The 18929-nt window shown below is 46.5% G+C and overlaps 1 protein-coding gene across 1 annotated transcript in view; it reads left to right on the top strand.

Moving 5' to 3' along the window:
- Positions 1 to 18929, top strand: part of HCN4 (hyperpolarization activated cyclic nucleotide gated potassium channel 4) — a 94392-nt gene that overhangs the window by 58067 nt on the left and 17396 nt on the right. Inside the window, exons 4-5 of the mRNA XM_065733639.1 lie at positions 6365 to 6583; positions 17478 to 17624. Coding sequence (XP_065589711.1) covers positions 6365 to 6583; positions 17478 to 17624 — 366 coding nt within the window. The remainder of the gene's footprint in view (positions 1 to 6364; positions 6584 to 17477; positions 17625 to 18929) is intronic.

Raw genomic sequence — 18929 nt, forward strand, 5'->3', positions numbered from 1 at the left:
CTTGGCTCAGTCTTCTTGCAGAGGGACTGCTCATTAACCAAGTGATCATTGAACATATATTTCTGTGCACTGAAAGCTTGGGTGACAACCACAGTTCAAAGGATTACCACCTCATATTCTCACTGCTTCTCCTGTGCACCTTTCCTAGCTGCAAGCCTGAGGAGAGAGGAGGAAGGATGCAGAGAGCGCAGCAGAGTCTCCAGGAGAGGCAGGATAGAAACTTTCTATTCAGAACAGGGCTATGCCAGGCGAGGACTCATGCTGCACTACTTGTCTTTCCATCCTTGAGAGCCTGTGAAGCTGGGAATTAAATTTGCCTTGTGTGATTTTTTTTTTCCCCAGCTTCTCATCTGCAGCTAAGCCACCTTAATTTTTTTCACTTCATAAAAATGAAAAAAGTGATGATCTCAGTGACTGCCTCAGAAATGGAATCTCAGGAAAATGGGATGAAGAACTGGAGAGATGGCTATGCGTTCCACCTATAATTTAGGTGGCTTCTATTCCAAAGTTGTTCCAGAAAATGCCAGTCCCAAAATAGCTTGTTTTAAGAACGTTTAAAAAAAGTATATCTGGAATCAGATAGTTTCTTCTCACAATAAGGTTCTGTTCTCTTATCTGCTGAGAAGATTTCCAAATGTGTCACTGGTAGCCTGTCGACTTAGATGGGAGTGAATGGCATAATTAGTGCAACAATTTCCTTATTGTCCATAGAGAAGTAACAAGAGAGTCAGGAAACAGCAAGAAACCAGCAGCCTGGGCTGTCCTCAGGCTTTGGTGCAAGGGTGTTGATGCTGGTATGCAGAATGGCTTTGTGCAAGAGCTGTGATGGACAGTGCTGGGAGGTGGGAGGGACAGTGTGACTTCTGTCGCTGACTGTTGGTAAGTTGGATTCAGATAGTTCTGACCTGGTCACAGCTGTGAGGGGTGAAGTATTCTTGGTGCATGACAGCCATGATTGCATATAGAAGCCAAAAACCTGAGATGGGATGTAGGTAAAAAAAACGAGTCTTGTGAAGCTGCTGCATCCAAAGGGAGGTGAACATGAGATGCCAAATGCTTTGTGGGCTTTCTCCTTCAATGCTGTTCATTCTCCGTGCCAGAGTGTCCCACCTAGCTACTTGGCAGTCCATAAAACAGCTCTGACTCCAATGCAGTGGGAAAAGAAGATTCATCACCTCCCATCTGCTTCCTAAAGGTTTGATCCTTTTCCAGGGGATCTGTGAGGCATCTGGTGTTGCCAAAATCATATCAGGGGCTCAATAAATCCCTGGGTCCAGTTCATCTTGTTGTTTTCTGTGTGTTCCATCTTCAGCAATTGTAGGAGTGACTCTATCTATTCCTTCTTTCTGAACTGGCTCTGAAATGGCAGGGATGGATGTTTTTGGTATTAATTGCTCAGCCCCAATCTCAGGGGCTTTGGCGTTAGCTTCCCTACAGGGCACTTTATTAAAAAGGGAAATGCTCATGAGTCAGCTCCAGAGAGGCATATGTGCAGGCAGCAGCATCTCCCCACGACGACCCTTGCCTGGCAGCTCCTCATCAGAGAAATCTGAGCTCTGCTGAGACCTGAAAGCAGCTGGAAACACGTGGCTTGTTCTCTTGGGTGTTGTGCTGAACTGACAAACCCAGTGGGGAGGGCAAATATCCCCATGTCAAATGAAGTGACCTTGCATAGGAAATACTAATCATCTTCCCTTCTACCAGAAGGAGAGTATCTCCCCCTTTGTGCATACCACCCCCTACTCTTGACACACTTTTTGGTGTTGCTGATGGAAAGTAGGAAGTGAAGCTGGTGCAGCATGTAGGGTGGAAGACAGAACAGTCCTGCACGAATCTTCTAGGTGATTCCTAACTCCCTCCAAGCCTCGAGTCCGGCAGCTCCCTCACACTCTCCCTCAGTGGGCTTATGAAGCTGTGCAGTAAATGTTCATGTTTCATAAAGTCTGTCAGCTGCAAGGGTAGGGCTGTTCCACAATAGTGTATGAGCCAGGAAGCAAGGGTGAGTCCAGAACAGTGCTCTTACCAGCTGGATCTAAACAGGGTAGGCAGAGCAGAAGTGGTGATTAAAGGGTCCATTGACTATCCCAGGGAAGACAAAAGTGATAATCGTGTCCAACGTCCATCCAGGGAGTTCAGTTAGGAGCAGCAAGATATGGGACCAGAGGCTAAAGCAAAATACAAGGCCTGCCAGGGTCTGGGGCTGGGCAGAGGTGCAGACCTGACATAGCTCAGACAAGGACTGGGGTCATGGGTGGGGGTCCTACGGAGATGTAGGACAATGAAGATTTTCTGTTGCATTCAAAGTCCTGAGAAGATCTTCTCTTCTATAAGGCAAAGGCCATGCAAAGCTCACCCTGAAAATAAGCCCCAGAACAGGCAGGTGCTATCCAATGTGAAGTTTGACCCATCATTTACTTTTCTGGTCTCACTACTCCTGTCCTCTAAACTCCATCTGAAGGTGTTTTCCTTGCCCAGCAGTTGTGGTGTTGTCCAGGGGAGGGCAGTGATGCTCAGAGGCCTTATTCTGCAGCAGAACTCAAACGATGTGCGGCAGCAAACCTGGAGTCTGCTCTGCAGGCACATAAGATCATTGCTGGGCCATGTGTGGGAGTTCACAAAGTGTACTCGTGCTCTCTTTTTCTGGGCTGGTGGTCTCTGGTGTTCATCTGACTAGGATTATATATGGAAGGGGATTGGATGCAGAGTGAAATGCTCTCTTTCACTACAGACAGGCTCTTAAAACGTAGAAGTTAGCAGTGAGTGTGTCAGGCATTGCGGTGTGCACATGGATTGTGCCTCTACCCCAATATTATACCAGTACTTTCCAATTTTTCCACTACTTTAGCCTTCTCCAGTGGGAGTTCAGCCAGGTGCACTCACATGTTCCTCAGATCAAGCAGTATCCTGTGAAAGCCCATACTGTTTCTTTAGGTGCTTCTCTAAGGTACTGCAGACTCCAGTGCTGCCTTTGAAGGGTTTCAGCTTCCAGATATTCAAGAGTGGAGGTATGAGCAGAGGCATTGAAGTCCAGACACTAATCCCAAAGAAACCCTTATAGTCCTGCCAGTGTGGGTGTTAAAAACAAGCTAGTTTGAGAAACCACTTCAAAGTAATTTTAATTCCCATTTGCAAATGCTCGTAGTGCCTGGCATGTGTTTGAGATAACATCCCTCTTGACGACGTTCAAGCACAGCTCTATAGCTCCATTTTAGCTTGCTTTGAGATTTGGTTAAGGAGGAGCCATGTTCCCCTTCTGCAGTTTGGAGGCCTCATTTACCTACCCTGATGGATCATTTTAGCCTCTAGGGTGTATTTGGAGTACAGTCCTCCCACTTTAGGGACTGGTTTGGTATAGGGGCGAACTGTATCAGTACAGGGCACTGTCATGCTGATAAGCTTGTGTCCACGTTTGGAGCCAGTGCTGCTTTGTCTGACTTAAAGTGTTGCATTCTTGACCTGCCTGTTTCTACTGTGGGAAACAGAAACGATGTAGAGTAGGTCTGAAAAATAAAGATATACTGAGAGCTCTAAGGAAAGAGCCATCGCAAAGACTGTGCCGTGAGGATCCAGTGCTCTTTTCAGATGCACAGGGTGCTCAGGGGTTGTGCCCTAAAGATAACTGCTTTGGAAGGTCCTTCCTTCATTGAAGTGCCTCTTTCAGCTGTCCTTGATCTCTTCTCCCAGCAGGCCAAGCTGCTCAGGACCATTGTAAACACCCTGTGTTTTCTCCAGTTCTTGCCCCTCAGCCTGTCATTACTCAGCCTGGCACAAAGCAGGCTGTCCTCGCAGGGAGCTGTGCTGCTGATGGAAACTGAGGTTGTTGCTCATAACTACAGAGTTCCCAGGGAGCTGGAAATGTTTCTGCAGGCTGCTGGGGCTTGATGGTATTGGACATCATAGGTTTGGATGACTAATTTCTACACTGCAAGCCTCCTACACCCTGAAGTTTATTGGGAACTGCTGGCTCCCGCTTACTTAGATGGGAACCAAATCCAGGGTGGTTTAGTGACTTGCCTGCTCCTGAACAGCATGCTGCTGGAAGAAAGGCGTTCAAAGCTTGAGCCTGACTGGTGCCCAGACTCACCTCTTTAATCATTTACAGTCATGAAAGACCCTGGCAGCCAGATTCCTGATGTCTGAGAATCCAGCTCAGCTGATCTTTCTCTGTCTTTCCAGATTCCCTTTGGAATTTCAGCTCAGTATTTCTTTTCTCTCTGCCCTCAATTCTGTTGCAGAGATGTGCTGCCCTGTTAAACTACTGCTACACTGAACTCAGAAGGCAGTGATATTTCCACAATATCATGGGAAAGATATTTGCTTTGAGAACCTTCTGGCTAAGAAGTAGTACTGGCTAAGAGGGCAAGGGGAGAAGAAATCATACTTTTCTCCATCAAGCCAGGTGCACACCTCTGTCCTTTCTCTGCCAGACTTTCCTATTGGCTCTGTAATAGAAAGGCAGGCTGGGGCATACTTAACTACTGTGTCATGGATTGCTGCTTTTCTTAGTGTTTAGTGCTGGGACTGACTCTTCTCCTTGCCTTGTCAGGCTTCTCTCATGGAGCTGCATTCAGCTCTGTGCAGGCATCAGAGCGCAGGCGTTCTTTGCCTTCTCCTGTAGCTGTCTCCCCCTTTCGGCTGCAGCTTCTCACACACAGGGGCAAGCCGCCCGCATCCCCAGGAGTAGAGAGACCCGAAAGGCACGTTATCTTTCCTGTGGGCTCAGGGAAAGATTTTTCCAGAGCAGGAGGTGAACTGGTTCCTGCTTTGTTAGGGAGGTGAGCCCAGTCCGGCTGGCGCCAGCAGGGAGCCATCCCTCTGGGACCCTGGATGTGCTGCTGCTTCTGTGTTCGCTTTGCTGTCACTTCTGTTGCTTTGCCCTTCTTGTTGCAGTGTGAATCAGGCCTGCTTGCATAATGTAACTGGATATGGCTAAGGTAACAGTATCCCCTGTCTTTGTCCACCTGCTTATCTCCAACCCAAGTGTTAACACTCTCCAGAGGTTCCAGGTCTTTGCCACGGCTCACAAAACATTAACAGTTCTTTGGTTCTGTTTACTACTGGTCAGCTTACTGAAAAATTTCCATCGACATTAGTGACACCCAGAGAGCTGATTTTTGTAGACAGGTCATCAGCCATCTACCTGACTGTGATTAGATCCCTCCAGGGAGGCATCCAGTGCACTCCAGGGCTCCCTGTGTCGCTGGTCACCAGTGCTGAGCCTGCTGAGCTGATTTCTCTCTTCTGGCTTAGTTTTCTCTAGATCAGTAGGCTGAATTGCTGCTACTTTAGTGAATGGAGATCACTAAAGTATTGCTCACCCATCTGACCAGCCCCAAGCCAGGCACAATGACCTTCTGAGTTGCTGTGCTGTATGTATCTGCAAGCTATATCCACAGTGTGTATCCAGCATCTTCCTAGGAACAGAAAGAAGACTGATGGATGTACAGATTGTGTGCTGCGATGAATGTCACCGTAGCAGTGGTATTTTTTCACATATCTTGTAATAGCAGTGTGTGATGACAGTGCATTTACTTTACAAGGTTTTGTGGCAAGGACTTGCTAGCATGTAATACCCACAGGATAGTAAATGTACCTTGTACTGTTCGGTGAGCTCCAACTAATCAGAGTAGTCATGAAAATCATGTTGTGTTTTCCCTGTTGCATGATGTAATCTCTGAGGTGCTCCTACTGTTCATTGTGGTGCAAGAGCACTGTGTGTCTGGAGGAAGCCATTTATTGCATCTCTCAGATGAGGTAGTTTGCTCAGCTCCCTGAAAAGGCCCAGTTTGACCCTTCAAAGAACTCACTGCCTGGACATTATCTTCTTAATTTTCTGCCTTCCCCATCTCTTAAAGTAATGACCAGAAACCCTGGACATTTCATAAACTGCTGGGGAGTAAATGATTTTCCCTGCTGGAAGGTCTCACTGCTGGAAGGCTTGCTCAGGCTCTCTTTTAGCAGTACTCTGAAAAATCCGTTTCTCAGTGGAGTGACCGTATGCATCAGTCCCTTTTCCCACACGTGAGTCATTTTGAATACATTGCAGTGCCTCATCTCAGTTTACCCCAGGTTAGCAGGGTGTCAGTCAGGCTTCCTTTCTGGAAGCTGTGCTGGAAAGAACACATGGAATCTAAAAACCGTTACCAAAGTCTGTCATTTTCTGATGACTAGATGTAGGGTTTATATATACATATCCAGTGTGCCCAATACTCCTAAGCCACCAAAGAATTAAACTGTTTAAACATAGAGGTGCTTTAAATATGGACTTCGAGTCTAACATTAGGTATCCTTTTCTGAAATGTGTTCACCTCAGCGAATGTCTTGTCCCACTGCTAAAGCTTTGTCTGTCTGTCTGTCTCTTTAGAATGACTCCTGGGGGAAGCAGTATTCCTATGCGCTGTTCAAGGCCATGAGTCACATGCTGTGCATTGGGTACGGGCAGCAGGCGCCCGTTGGCATGTCAGATGTATGGCTCACTATGCTGAGCATGATTGTCGGGGCCACCTGCTATGCCATGTTCATCGGCCATGCTACAGCCCTAATCCAGTCTCTGGACTCCTCGCGGCGTCAGTACCAGGAGAAGGTAAGGACTGGGCTTTGCAACCCTTACGTCACCCAGGGGTGGTTTACGCTTTGTTTGGAGGAGATTAGGGCTATGAGTGGCCCGCATGAGAGGCCAGAAGGGCTGCATCTTTGTCACTATGGTAGTTTATTGGTATTTCATAACTATTCAGTTACCCAGCAGAACCTCAGAAAGAAGCAGATGCAAGGGCACGTGAATAACAGTAGGGCAAGCGGAGGATTCTTTTTGTCTCTGACTGTTTTAGATTGGCATTATCAATGTCACGGGTATCTAAAATTATAAGTCACTTTCTGATGTCTTTTTTTCAAATCCTGACTAAATGTTCAGAATATGCAGTTCTTGTTTAGCAGCACTTCCTTATAAAGTATCCAGATTAATCACATCAGTGCTCATGAGTGAAACTACGTAACAAACCCATAGCACAGCTCAGGAGTGCCAGGTAGGTTCCCCAGGTAGCTATCCAATTAATTGCAGACGTTGAGTTGCATAATGTAGGGCACAGACAGAAGTGTCACCACTGATCAGGTTACCACTGCAATTAGCAGTGGCTTCTGGTGGTGGGTTTAAGGTGGTGCTGCGAGTTTGTAAGATGTTATGGAGCAAGCAGGGTTACTCACCACGATTCAGCATATGGTGCAATGATACTTTTCCTTCTAGGACACAGATGAGTAGGGCTTCTGCCTCAAGTTCTGGTAGAGCCAGAAGGTCCACACTTCCACAAAACAGGAGAACTCAGTGAAGAGTGACCATGTGTAACTAAGAGCAAGGGCCCAGGTGGCTCAAGGGTGTTACGGTCAGGGCTACATGGATACACTTGGTCTGAAGACTAAGAAGGGGAGGAATGAGGTGCTGTCCTGTTCTGACCTTGCCTGGTGCTGTTAAATTAGTTAGTTATTGTAGAATGTGTGAAGTATGGCTAGCATACACTGGTGTAAGAAAGGTGAGTTTAAAGCTGCTGCATGGGTGGAGGTGGGAGAAAGGATGTGCAAGATGGGCTAGAACAAGTTTGAGACACTGGAGACCTTGCAGTAGAGCAGAGACTGAAAGCAAAGACCAAAAGCTGAATCATGCTCTGAGGATAGGGAATATCAGAAACCACAGCTACAGCTGAAAGAAAATGTCCAGGAGAAGATGCGTGGAGGACTGGGTTACTTTTTGCTCTGTGCTCTGGATTGCCTGGACTAAGGCTAATTGAGAGGAGGACATGCCAAAGAGAAGGACACTGCAGCACTAGGAATGCGAGCTGATCAAATCTGTGTGTGCAGAGTACTTATTCAGATTTGTTTGAAGTAGCATAGAAGTCAAGGACTGATTTGCAAATCCAGCCACCTGGTCAACCGAGCTGCAGCCAACTTTACACCTGCAGGACAGGGCGCTGCAATTTTTTTCCCCAGCCAGGTCTGGAGGCAAGGGCAGAACTTGTCTGTGGATGTTTGATTCCAGCCAGTGCTCAGGGAAACCAGTCACCAGAAAGCCAGCAGGGATTGCAGCTGGGGTGGCAGAAGTGTGAAATGTTAAATAAAGCCTGATTAGAATGTGGGGATGTGAATAAGAGGGTTAATAGATCCAGGAGAGGAGCTTTGTGACAAAAGCAGTAGAGGGTTTAACAAAGGGTATATTTCATGTATAGTGGTTATAGCAGGTTCATTTCACAAGGTATGCTCTTAGGAACAAAGCCTCGGGGACTGAGTACATTCAATTTCCTCTTGGAAATGGGACAAATGATGGTCTAAAAACAAATATGTATTTACTTTCCGAGTTTCTTAGCACTTGAATAGCCATGATTAAAATGAGGCCGCTTCGTGATTTGCGGCCCTGCAACTCAATTTAGCTCATTCCTCATGGGACAACGTGTCTGTTGAAGCATATTATAAGCAAGGAATCTCAACAAGTTGGTGGGGTCGACTGGAAGAAGCAGACAGCAGTTTGGAGGCTGCTGCTGAGTACACCTTCGGGCTTCAGACAGGGCTCTGCGTTTCCTCTCGGCAGCAGCTCTGCCTGCAGAGATTTTATCAGCTGTTGTGGGAGAAGCCAAAGAAGGAGGCAGTGGGGAGGATGAGGAGTGGCAGAAATGAATATAATAACAGGACAGAAGGGAATAGCTAGAAAGTTTACTGGCAGGCTTTGTGCAACCTTCAAGACAAGGTTTGGGAGAGAGCTTGTAGTGAAGTATCAGACTGATCTTTTTTTCTGCCAAACCAACTTGTTCTCTTGTACAAATGGGGTTTCTGAGAAGAGGAATAAAAGACAACATGTGCTGTCTGTTGGCTTCAGCAGCAGGCTTGTCTCAGTAAACAGGGCATGATTTGGTCCCATCTTTCACTCTTGCTTTGGACACACTTCCTGTTTTCTCTGCATGTCCCCCTATGGGAAACACCTGAACATCATGTTATGCTGCTTCTGCAAGGCAGGGAAGCCATACAGGATTGATTGGTTGATAGGAACCATGGAGATGTTGGAGATAGAAGTTGAACCCTCCAAGACAGTGTAGTGCCAAGGTTCCTGAGTACAAGTGGAGAGTCCTGTGCGGCACAGAGTACTCCTACAGCTCAGGCACTGAAGTGCCACAGCCTTCATGGCTCTGTGCCATCCCTAAAAAGCTCTGAGTCAGAATAGCTTGTTAGCTCTGGCACTCTGAAATGGCTGTCTTATTTCCAGACTCAGTGGCAAAGTTAGAAGTTCTGTCCTGCATAGCAGTGTGTGTTTTGCCCTAAATGATTTGCCTGCAGTCACACAGCAGAGTCAATAACAGGGTCAGTAGCTGACTCCTGTCTCTAAACTAGTGTCTAGCTCCAGAATATGTTTGCACCCATAACTGCTGTCCTTCTTCTTACATTTATATGATGGGAAAATATTACTAGGCCACCCAAAGGGTTCTGATAGAAATTTTTCCCAATGTCATGGTACAGAGTTAGCATTTTATCACTGAATCTCGCAGCTCTGACTGGAGGGGAAGCCTCACACACCTGTTCGCACCCAGTGCTCCCTGCCTCTACTCCCAGCTGTGCACTTTCATTCTGGTGCACCACTCCTCATGCTTCTCAGACCTTTGCTGAGCTGATTTCTCTCTTCTGGCTTAGTTTTCTCTAGATCAGTAGGCTGAATTGCTGCAGATTCCAGTGAATGCCAGAGCTGGTGCCGGGTAATAGTGGAGGAGGTCCATAGGCAAGAGTAGAAGCTTGAGGCTCCTTTCATCTGTTCTTGGATCAGTTCAAACTCTAGCATGTAAGTTTGTCATTGACTGCAAAATTACCACACAGTCTACATGAACTGTGGCTCACAAGAGGAGGAGAGCATTTTGGGCCCAGGAGATGAGTAAACTAGACTGATGTGCAAGTTATTTTCTTGCTTGGTGCAGGATGCCCTATTAATTTCTTTCTCTAATCCTAAAGCTCAACTGGATTAATATTTATGTCAAGTCACCTCAAACACACACACTCATCCTCCCCAGTTGGCTCTGTAACCTTGAGGCTTTTGGGAGTGGTGATTATGCTGCTTACTGCAGCCATGCTCATTGGAACAAAGCAGGGAGAGACTCTGGGCTTCACTCTCCCATCGCAGCAGGATGCAGGCAGTAATGGGCATCCTGCAGAGAACTTGGCTCTCCTGCATTATCTTCTCAGGTACATGCAGAAGAATGACTGATGATAGGTAGAAATTGCTGCTGTCAGCATTGCAGAGCCCAGCAAAGCTGTAATCTCTCCTGCCAGAGCCTCATCTCAACTTGAGATCTGCCTCTGGTATTTTCTCAAGCTCTCTGTTCTCCACGTTTATTCCTCTGCACCCCTTCTGCTAATAGTCTATCCAGTTGTTGTTCTTAAAATACGGTTTTAAACTAGGGAGATACTTACATATTCATATCATTATTCTTAATAATCACCTGCTGCAGTACAATTGCAAGGGGCAGCATTAAAGAGAGAAGTGCTTTCTGAATCCTGCAGAAGCACTCATGACATGATCTCTCAGTGCCTGAAACAGCTGTGTAGGCACCATTATCACAGCCCTTCTTGCACAAATTCATCCATGGTCTGGCTGTCCAAGCTAACTCTCAATATTTTTGGTCTTGTGACCTGAACTCACCAGAGAGGATTTTGATAGTGGTAATTGGGAAAAAAATAGCTATTGTAAAGGCTGAAGCATATTAGAACATACAGTCTTTGTTGGAGTACAAAGCAGATACTGGATCAGTGTTTGTCAAGGAAGATGTGAGAGGCTCACGTTAAGGGTGAGTTTGAACCTGGTGATCTCATGAGATCCTTTCCATAGCACCGTTGTGCCTCGCTGCTACAAAGAAAGCTGGAGGTCCATCTCCTGGGCAGTCAGTCTTTGCCCTTCCCTGGGGACCAGCAGTACAGAGTCCTATTAGGCAGAAGGTTTAAGAAAGGATTTTTTTCTTCTGGTAAGTAATTAAACTGTAGAGCTACTGCTACAGGGTACTGCAGAGGCCTGAAGTTTAATGAACCTCAGAATATTTAAATAAATTCACAAGAAACTCTTCCAAGTATTACTGAATGCCAAGGTGTGGCAGTGGGTAACCACTGTCAAGAAGCTAGGAGGGTATGGCCATGATCTAGGCTGCTGCATGCCTCTTGTTCTTTCTCTTCTCCCTCAAAGCATCTGAAATTGTCAAAGACATCACCTTTCACGTGTTTTTAGGCTGTTGTGCTCTGCAGTTTTCTGAGCTGTCTCCAAGTGGATGTGTGCAAGGAGTTCAGTGCAGACATCCTAGCTGGGGTCCTGGATAGAGTATAATCACATTAGCCTGGCAGCATGCCCTTGCTTATTAGCTCCCCTCCCTCCCCTCCTCTAAGCAGAGCTAATTAACCCAAGCACAGCACTGCACCGAAGCTTTATTAATTCTTGCAGCTCCAGGGTTGGCTTAGCTAGTGCTACCTTGGGGATGACATGACACAGACGTATGAAGATAACTTATGTCAGCTGCTGTGTTAGCACTGAGGTGGGTAAAGGCTGCCACTATTCCCAGATGTGCCACAAAGCTGTCAGGTGGGAGATTTCCCATTCATTAGCAGCCTGGACAAGATTTGAAGTGTTATTCCCAGGTTGGCCAATGTCTGTGATTCCTCAGGTGGCATTCCCCAGGTTCCTAGAGTCCAAAGGGGTTACATAGAGGTCTCCCTTCCTGAGCTAGCATCTCAGTTTTGGATGGTGGGAAGGCTGTGAAACTTACTGACTCTTCTGGTAATATGTGAAAAGGAGAGGCGTGGGAGCATGCAGCACTCGAGAAATTGAAGGTGTCTGGAAAATTTAATCAAATTTCCTAATGGGGAAAAGGTTTGGAGAGCCTTGCTATATACTATTATGGCTGCACGAATTGTGTATTACCTCAGCTGTGTTCAGAGCTGGCCTGAGAGCTATTGTGTCCCATGTTACTGTCAATCAAAGAATTTGGGTTAGATAACAAGGTACAGAAATGATGTGATATATTGATTGTTTCTAGCTGCAATGTCTGCTGATGTGCCGTGTCTCAGGCAGTGCCTCCAGATAGGATTTTCTGTAAGCAGGTCTAGCTTTTCTGGCAGCTTTGTAGGCCAGTCAGCTCAGGATTGGGAGCGGTCCTACAGGTACCACATCCATCTCCATTTCAGAAGAATGCTTATAAGAAATTGCTAACAGGCTGTGGCAAACAACACTTGTTCGGTCAGTTGTTTTAAGGATATTTAATTGTTTTCGTTTACGAATCTTGGTTTGATTATAACACAGAAATGCTTTCTGAATGAAACTCAATGGTTTCTCCTAAGAACATCTTACAGAGGAATTTGCCTCCCCTTTACGGCTGTAACTTAACTGGAGTCAAGGAGTTTGGTTTTCTTGCAGAAGAATATTTTGTAATGAACTTCCTATTCCTTGAGAGTGCTTACCCACATCCTACAGTGACACTATGGAACATCCTCCAGATACCCATGCAGTGATTGGTTGTCACAAAGCAGGCAGTTCAGTGCCCAGGAGTGTGTGCATCTTCCAAGCAGCAGTGCCTGCATGGAGAGCATGGCTGGCTGAGTGGGTTGAGGTACAGATTTCAGGCAGTGGCCGCTCAGTGCTCATGCAGAAGAAGTTGGTGACATCTTGGTGCCTTTGTAGCACATCTGCACAGAAGGAAACACAAATCTGCCATGTGGATTTTGCCTTCTGTCACCGCATCTATGTTGGGGATTGGTCTTGGTTTGCTGTATCAAAGATACAGTGATTGTAGCTAAGATTTGGATGCCTTAATTCTTTCTGAGAGTGAAAGCCAGATAAATAGCTCTGTTCTTTAAGCAGTGTCAAGCACAGCCTGGGCTGAGCAGTGTGTTTGTGCACGCACGAGCACTGCGTGTTGTCATGGAAAGGAAAGTGCTCTTGCCTCAGCAGTTCTTTGTATCTCAGTGTGGGACTTCAAACTTCATTATCAGTTTTGAAATTCACTTTGGCACTTGAACCATAAATAAATAAATAAATAAATAAATACATCACAATGTGAAGAGCTCAGGCTCCCTGCTGAGCCACCTCTCCTGGCAGAAAGCTGCTCCTGGCGATTCTGATTTCACATCAGACTCACTGTTCCCTTTCCCACATCTCTAGTCTTTGTCTCCTGGTAGATTTTACCTCATTTCTCTTCTCTTTCTCTTCTGATGAAAGTAATGTTGATCTCTTTTTCCCCTCCACGCTTCCAAGTATGTGAATCCAGTGACATGACCTGATGTCTCAGAAATGTCCTGTGATAGGGATTTCACAGTGCTTGAAGAATAAGACATCCATTGGTCGTGTCCAGACATCCGCTGTGCTGTACTACAGCTGTATGTTGGGGTGTGCTGGCCTTCCCCAGCTTGGTTGTGGAGAACAAGCTGTTTCTATGGCCATGGTGTAAGGTTTGCATGTAGTACATTCATAATTGCAGAATCTTGCCATCAGACACTGGATTAAACCTTAAGGCGTAGCACCTGTGAAGGCACACAGACAGGCATTGCCACAGCATTTAAATGCAAGCAGGTACATGTAAACAGGTCTGTCCCAAAGTTCTGGGATTCCATCTGCTGGGACGCCTGAAACTCACAGATGTTTCCATCACTTGCAGCTAAGCAAGGCCACGTCCTGTGGCAGTGTGACAGCCAGCTCGTGCCAATGTGCTGAACAGCACCAGAACCCGCACCGGGTTCCTTGGCTTGCGCTGTGGCCGCTGCAGTAAAGCAGCCAATGGCAGGAACTGCTCCATCAAGCTCATAATTGACCCTGCGTCAGTCTGTTGACATCTCACCACCCAGAAATGGGATTTCCTGGTGTGTAATCCTTGCCTGAATAGCTACTGATGAGCAGCAAGGAGAGGCAGCTAGAGGCTCCTCATTGCAGCCATCCTCAATGTAGTGAATGTTGTGTAGACAGTGGAAAAGTCCAAACATTCTCTGCTAGCATCTGTGATATTCATAACAGAACAAGAGATAGAGAGCTTGATTGTACATGAGGTCATTTCTGAAGGTATCACTTCAGCAGAGTTAAAAGCATTGTGTGTATTTCAGCATGTAACATGCAGCACTTCATCATCTTCCAGCAGCAAATGGAGCTAGCATGGCAGTGCAAAAATTAACCCAGTGTTTGGAAGAGCTTGGAACCAGGAAGGCGTATAAAGCTTCTTGCAGACTGATGACTGCATCTATAGGAGGCAATCAATGGCACCCAAAGCTGAAGTGCTGGCAGGATAAACTGTGATAGCTTGTACCCAGTGCAGTCCTCAGCAAGACAGCCGGGAGAAAGCAAAATGTTGAGTTCTAAAGCTGATGCAAAATAAGCTCCAAGCAAAGGGAAATTAGCAAAGATCGCACGAGCACTGTAGGCCTTATTTTATTTGTGATGAATGTTCCATTTTCTTCCCTTAAACCACTCTCTCCTGGAGTCACTGGACTCCATGAGAATGTGTGTTGATCATGCTGAGATCTCATGGTCACAGAACTAATCCTGAGGGTGAGAGTAAGAACAGCTTAAAAGACAAAAAACAGAAGTCAGCATTTATTAGTTTTTGATGACTACTAAGTGCTGGGGAGCTGACACGGCAGCACTGTTGTACTCCTAATCATATGTCAGAGAAAATAAAACAAAGATGCAACTGTGCCCTATCAAGACACTCCATCTGGTGAATCTTGTCACTTGATCTTTGCCCTTATGAAGCACAAATCCACTTAGGAGAGTTGCAGCACTGTACATCATGGCTGATTATGTGTATCTTAATCCAGTCTCACAGGATGTATCCTGCCATTCCCGTACAGCATTTGAGAAGCTGTCAGAGCATCATAATATTTCACTTCATTGAAAATGCATTACTCTGCTTGGTTCCCCTTATCCTTACACAAGTGCATCTCTATTGACCTCCAGGGAGTTCAGATGTGGAGAATGGCAACAGGATTATAGTCAGTCCCACAGCTGCTTCAGCCCATTTCTGGAAGTAATACAGCTCTGTGTGGGAAACATATTTTTCTTTAGGTAAAGGGCAGCTAGCATCCCGAGTTCCTTCATCACAGCAGGTTGTGCATGCATGTCCATGTTGGTGAGCATACTGTGCAAGTGTGTGTGTTTGAATTAACCTGGTTGCAAAAACAGAAAATGGCATTTCTCTGAAGCTCTGCAGAGTGGTGTCTGTGGACCAAAAGAGGACTCTGAGAGGCATGTGTGCCAGGACTGGGATGAGAGCAGCTCTTCCCCAAAGCAGTGTCTTTTTCATATTCAGGAATAGGGTGAGGAAATAGTCTGGCTTTTTCAGACTGTGATTTGTTGCTGCCAAAGAAAGAAGGGCTCATGACAGAGATTAAGGGCATGAAAGATGTTAAAAATATTTAGTTCTCCTTGGACTGTGAGTGATTTGAAGAGTGGTGTAAGGGAGGGAAGTGGTGAGACAGCTAGGGAAAGCAGCAGGTTCTAGAAGGAAAAATACTCGTCTAAATGGTTCTCTTTGGATATATTAATGCCTCCTTCAAAGGCTTGTTCAATGAAAAACAGACTTAAAATGTTAGGAATTAAATGGACTCAATTGTCTTCAGAAAGATTGAAATAATTCCTAATGAGTCTTTCCATTTGAACTCGGAGACGCCACTGATCTCTGCACATTCCTCCGGCATGGGGTGAGGGGAGGTAGCAAAGACAGGAGAGCTGAGATGTGTCCTTCTGGTTAACTGTGATAGAGATTTGGGGTTTCTTATTTCACCATCTTCTTTTAAATTCGTAAGCAAAAGGAAAACCTTTCATTCTGGGGAAGTAAGCTTGTCCTGTTTTTATACTGAGCCTTATCTGGGGACAGTGAGTGTAGGAGAATCTGACAAGCCCCAGAGACTTTGCAGGGTGGTGATTTATTGTTCTTTGTTACAAAGCAATAAATCCATATACAGTAGTAAGCAAAGAGTCCTGAGTGTTCCCATCCAACGTGTGCTTGTTGGGGCATTTTTCCCACAAAGCCAAGATCAGCTGGAGATTGATAGCAAATGCTTACGTTGGGAAGAAGAGGGCTAGAGGGATGGTGGCTGGCGTTTGTGCCACTGGGCACACTCACAGGTGTCTCCTGCTGCTCTGACGGCGGGATTCTTGGATGGAACATTCCTATGGTGCTTTTTCTGTGTGATAGATGGGGTCCAATTCAGGACACAGGGTTTCCACTCATTTTGCCTCCCCCATTGATGAGCTGCAGGTTCTGCCACACCTAGCACAGCCCACTCCAGCATCCTGCCTGCCTCTCCAGAGCTTCAGCAATCCAAATAATAAAGTGCAGCGTTCATTGCCAATTCAGCTCCCAGCTCCCCGTGGGGAGGTGGTGACTCGCTTGACTTTGATCATGCTACAGTGATCATGAATATTTACAGCCAGCTCCTCTGCTGCAAGCTACAGACAAAAAGCTCTGGAAATGCCAGGAAACCCCGAGTGTCCCCTCTGCCACCTTGGCTTCTCCAAGTAATTCCTTCTCCTCCCCGGTGCAGATCAAGTTGTTAGCATGCAAGGCAGTGCCAGCACAGACTGTACTGAGAGCTGAGTGACACTGATGTGCTCAGGGAAGGTCTGTAATGAGCAGAAGTTTGGTAATTAGGCACTTCAGCACAAGCTGCAGTAAAGGGACATTCAGGGACAGATTTATTGGGGGAAAGAAGGAAGGCAGGAGGGGTGTGTGGTCCTCTCGTCAGCATTATTAGTACAGATGGTACTCTGTACTGCACACTGGGAGGAAGGGGCATGAGCATTGCAGCACATACACCTTGTCCCTGCAGCACCTACAGGGCAAGCACACCCATTTACAGTCCTGTGCCCTTGAAGTTACTGATAGGAAGCACCATTCATCCCCAAACACTGCTCTGGCATCAGACAGCATGCCCTTGTATTCCACTCTAAATGACAGAATGGAAACACAAGTTGTTAGGCAGAAATGTGGACAGGTTAGATAGCGTAAGTGCAGGGAGCAACAGGGACCCAACAAAAGATGAAGAAAATCTGGACCTGTGCAGCTCAACGTGAGAAAACAAAGGTGTTTGTAGTTGGCAGGTGGGAACAAAGAGAAGAAGGAAAGCAGGCCGTGGGTACAGCTCCATGCGAGTAAATGTGGTGTTTGTTTCTGTGTGTTCCTCTGTGTTGTGTTAGTGGGTACAGCACTCAGGGAATGAGGAGCTGTGACCATGGTGTAACTAGTAGAGGATAAAATTAAGGGTTAAAACATCAGGAGTCTATTTGGGATATACAGTAAAGGTGTCTGCAAACTTTCTGTGCATTAAGACAATTGCTTTGTCATGCACCAGATTTACCTGCCTCGGACAACCCACCTTTGTGTGAAGGACTCAGTCTGTGGGAATCCTCTGGAGTGTATTTGACCCCGGGTAGGTGCCATTTGTTGCATGTCTTGTTAACTCCCTCTCTTCTTCTCTCCTCCGTGCAGTACAAACAAGTGGAGCAGTATATGTCCTTCCACAAGCTCCCAGCAGACATGCGGCAGCGCATCCATGATTACTATGAGCACCGCTACCAGGGGAAGATGTTCGATGAGGAGAGCATCCTGGGAGAGCTGAGTGAGCCCCTCCGAGAGGTGAGGGGGTGCATGTTCCTGCTGTCTTTGGCAGCTGTCCCCATGGTTTGCAGAGGACACGGTGCAACATGCAGGCCCTGGCACGTGCTCATCACATGAATGGTTACATCTTGCCACCTCTTGAGGCCGTCACAGTGGTGGGGAGGAGCAGCATGTTACAAGACAGGTCATGTCAGTGAGAATAAGACAGCCACATACTTTGAATCCTTTTAGGAAAGACCTTGCTTGCTTTCCTGAGCCTGGCTTTCCCCTGGCTGGCTACATAGCACACAGAAGTACCCACTGTCCCTTTGTGTCCTTAAGGGCACTGTTAGATCTCTCCTGCAGATTCTGATGGGGATGTGGAAACGATTTTCAGTCCCCTTCCTGCACTGTTTGACTCCCCAATCTTCTGCCCTTTTTGTTTGTACAAGAGATCTTAATCCTGCTGAGCTCCTCCTCCTTCAGTCACTCCTGTCCTTTATTCCTGTGCACTGTAAGGGTCTGTTATTTTGCACTGCAGTGTCAAGACTATGGATAAATACCCTGGGATTTTTGAGGATGGCATGATGTCTAAACAGGCAACCCTGGAAGATAAGTCCCAGTAAGGAGGAGACACATGCTTCCCCTGTATTCCTTCTTCCTGCTCCAGTCATCCAGATCCTCCTCCTATGCTTGACTGGAGACCATTGTGCTGGGTGATTTACTCAATATCACTTTCTGCTGCTTTCTGAGTCTGAGCTGACATGGCACAGAGCAGCTCCTGTGCAATGGAAAATGCTGTCATACCCTCCGAGTGACACCAAGCTGCAGGAAGAGGCACAGTCCCTGTCTGCTGTGTGACAGCTAAACAGCTGAATTGGGTTTTCTTCAGCTGAGGTTGATGATCCAGCCCATGCCCCAGTGACTGGCGGGCACCTCTCCCTCCCTCCTCTTGACACTGTCCCCAGCTGCCCAGGATAATTATTTCTCTGAGAGCCGTGGCACATTTGTGCTGTTTAATATCTCATTGTCAAGCAAGGGCAATGGAGTACGTAAGGCTGCCAAGGTGAGTTATAACATTTTCCCAGAGTGGAGCTCTGGGCTTTTTCATGCAGAGTTTTACCACCGCTATGCACCTCTCACATACTCCAAAGCTTCCTGCAGGAAGATACATATTTTATGTATTTGGGAGGATGGGGAGAATCACTCTTTTGTCCCTGCTCAAAGGGAAAGCATATGAATGAAAGCAGTGAAGCATGGTGTCAAACTATCAGCTTCAGTTAGCACTGCTCTGTGCTGCAAGCATCCGGAGGCCCATTCTAGCCAACACTGGGGGAGCCAGAC

Source organism: Cyrtonyx montezumae, unplaced genomic scaffold (genome assembly GCF_038088225.1).
Source record: "Cyrtonyx montezumae isolate F1298 unplaced genomic scaffold, pur_monq_1.0 scaffold_17, whole genome shotgun sequence".
NCBI classification, from domain to species: domain Eukaryota; kingdom Metazoa; phylum Chordata; class Aves; order Galliformes; family Odontophoridae; genus Cyrtonyx; species Cyrtonyx montezumae.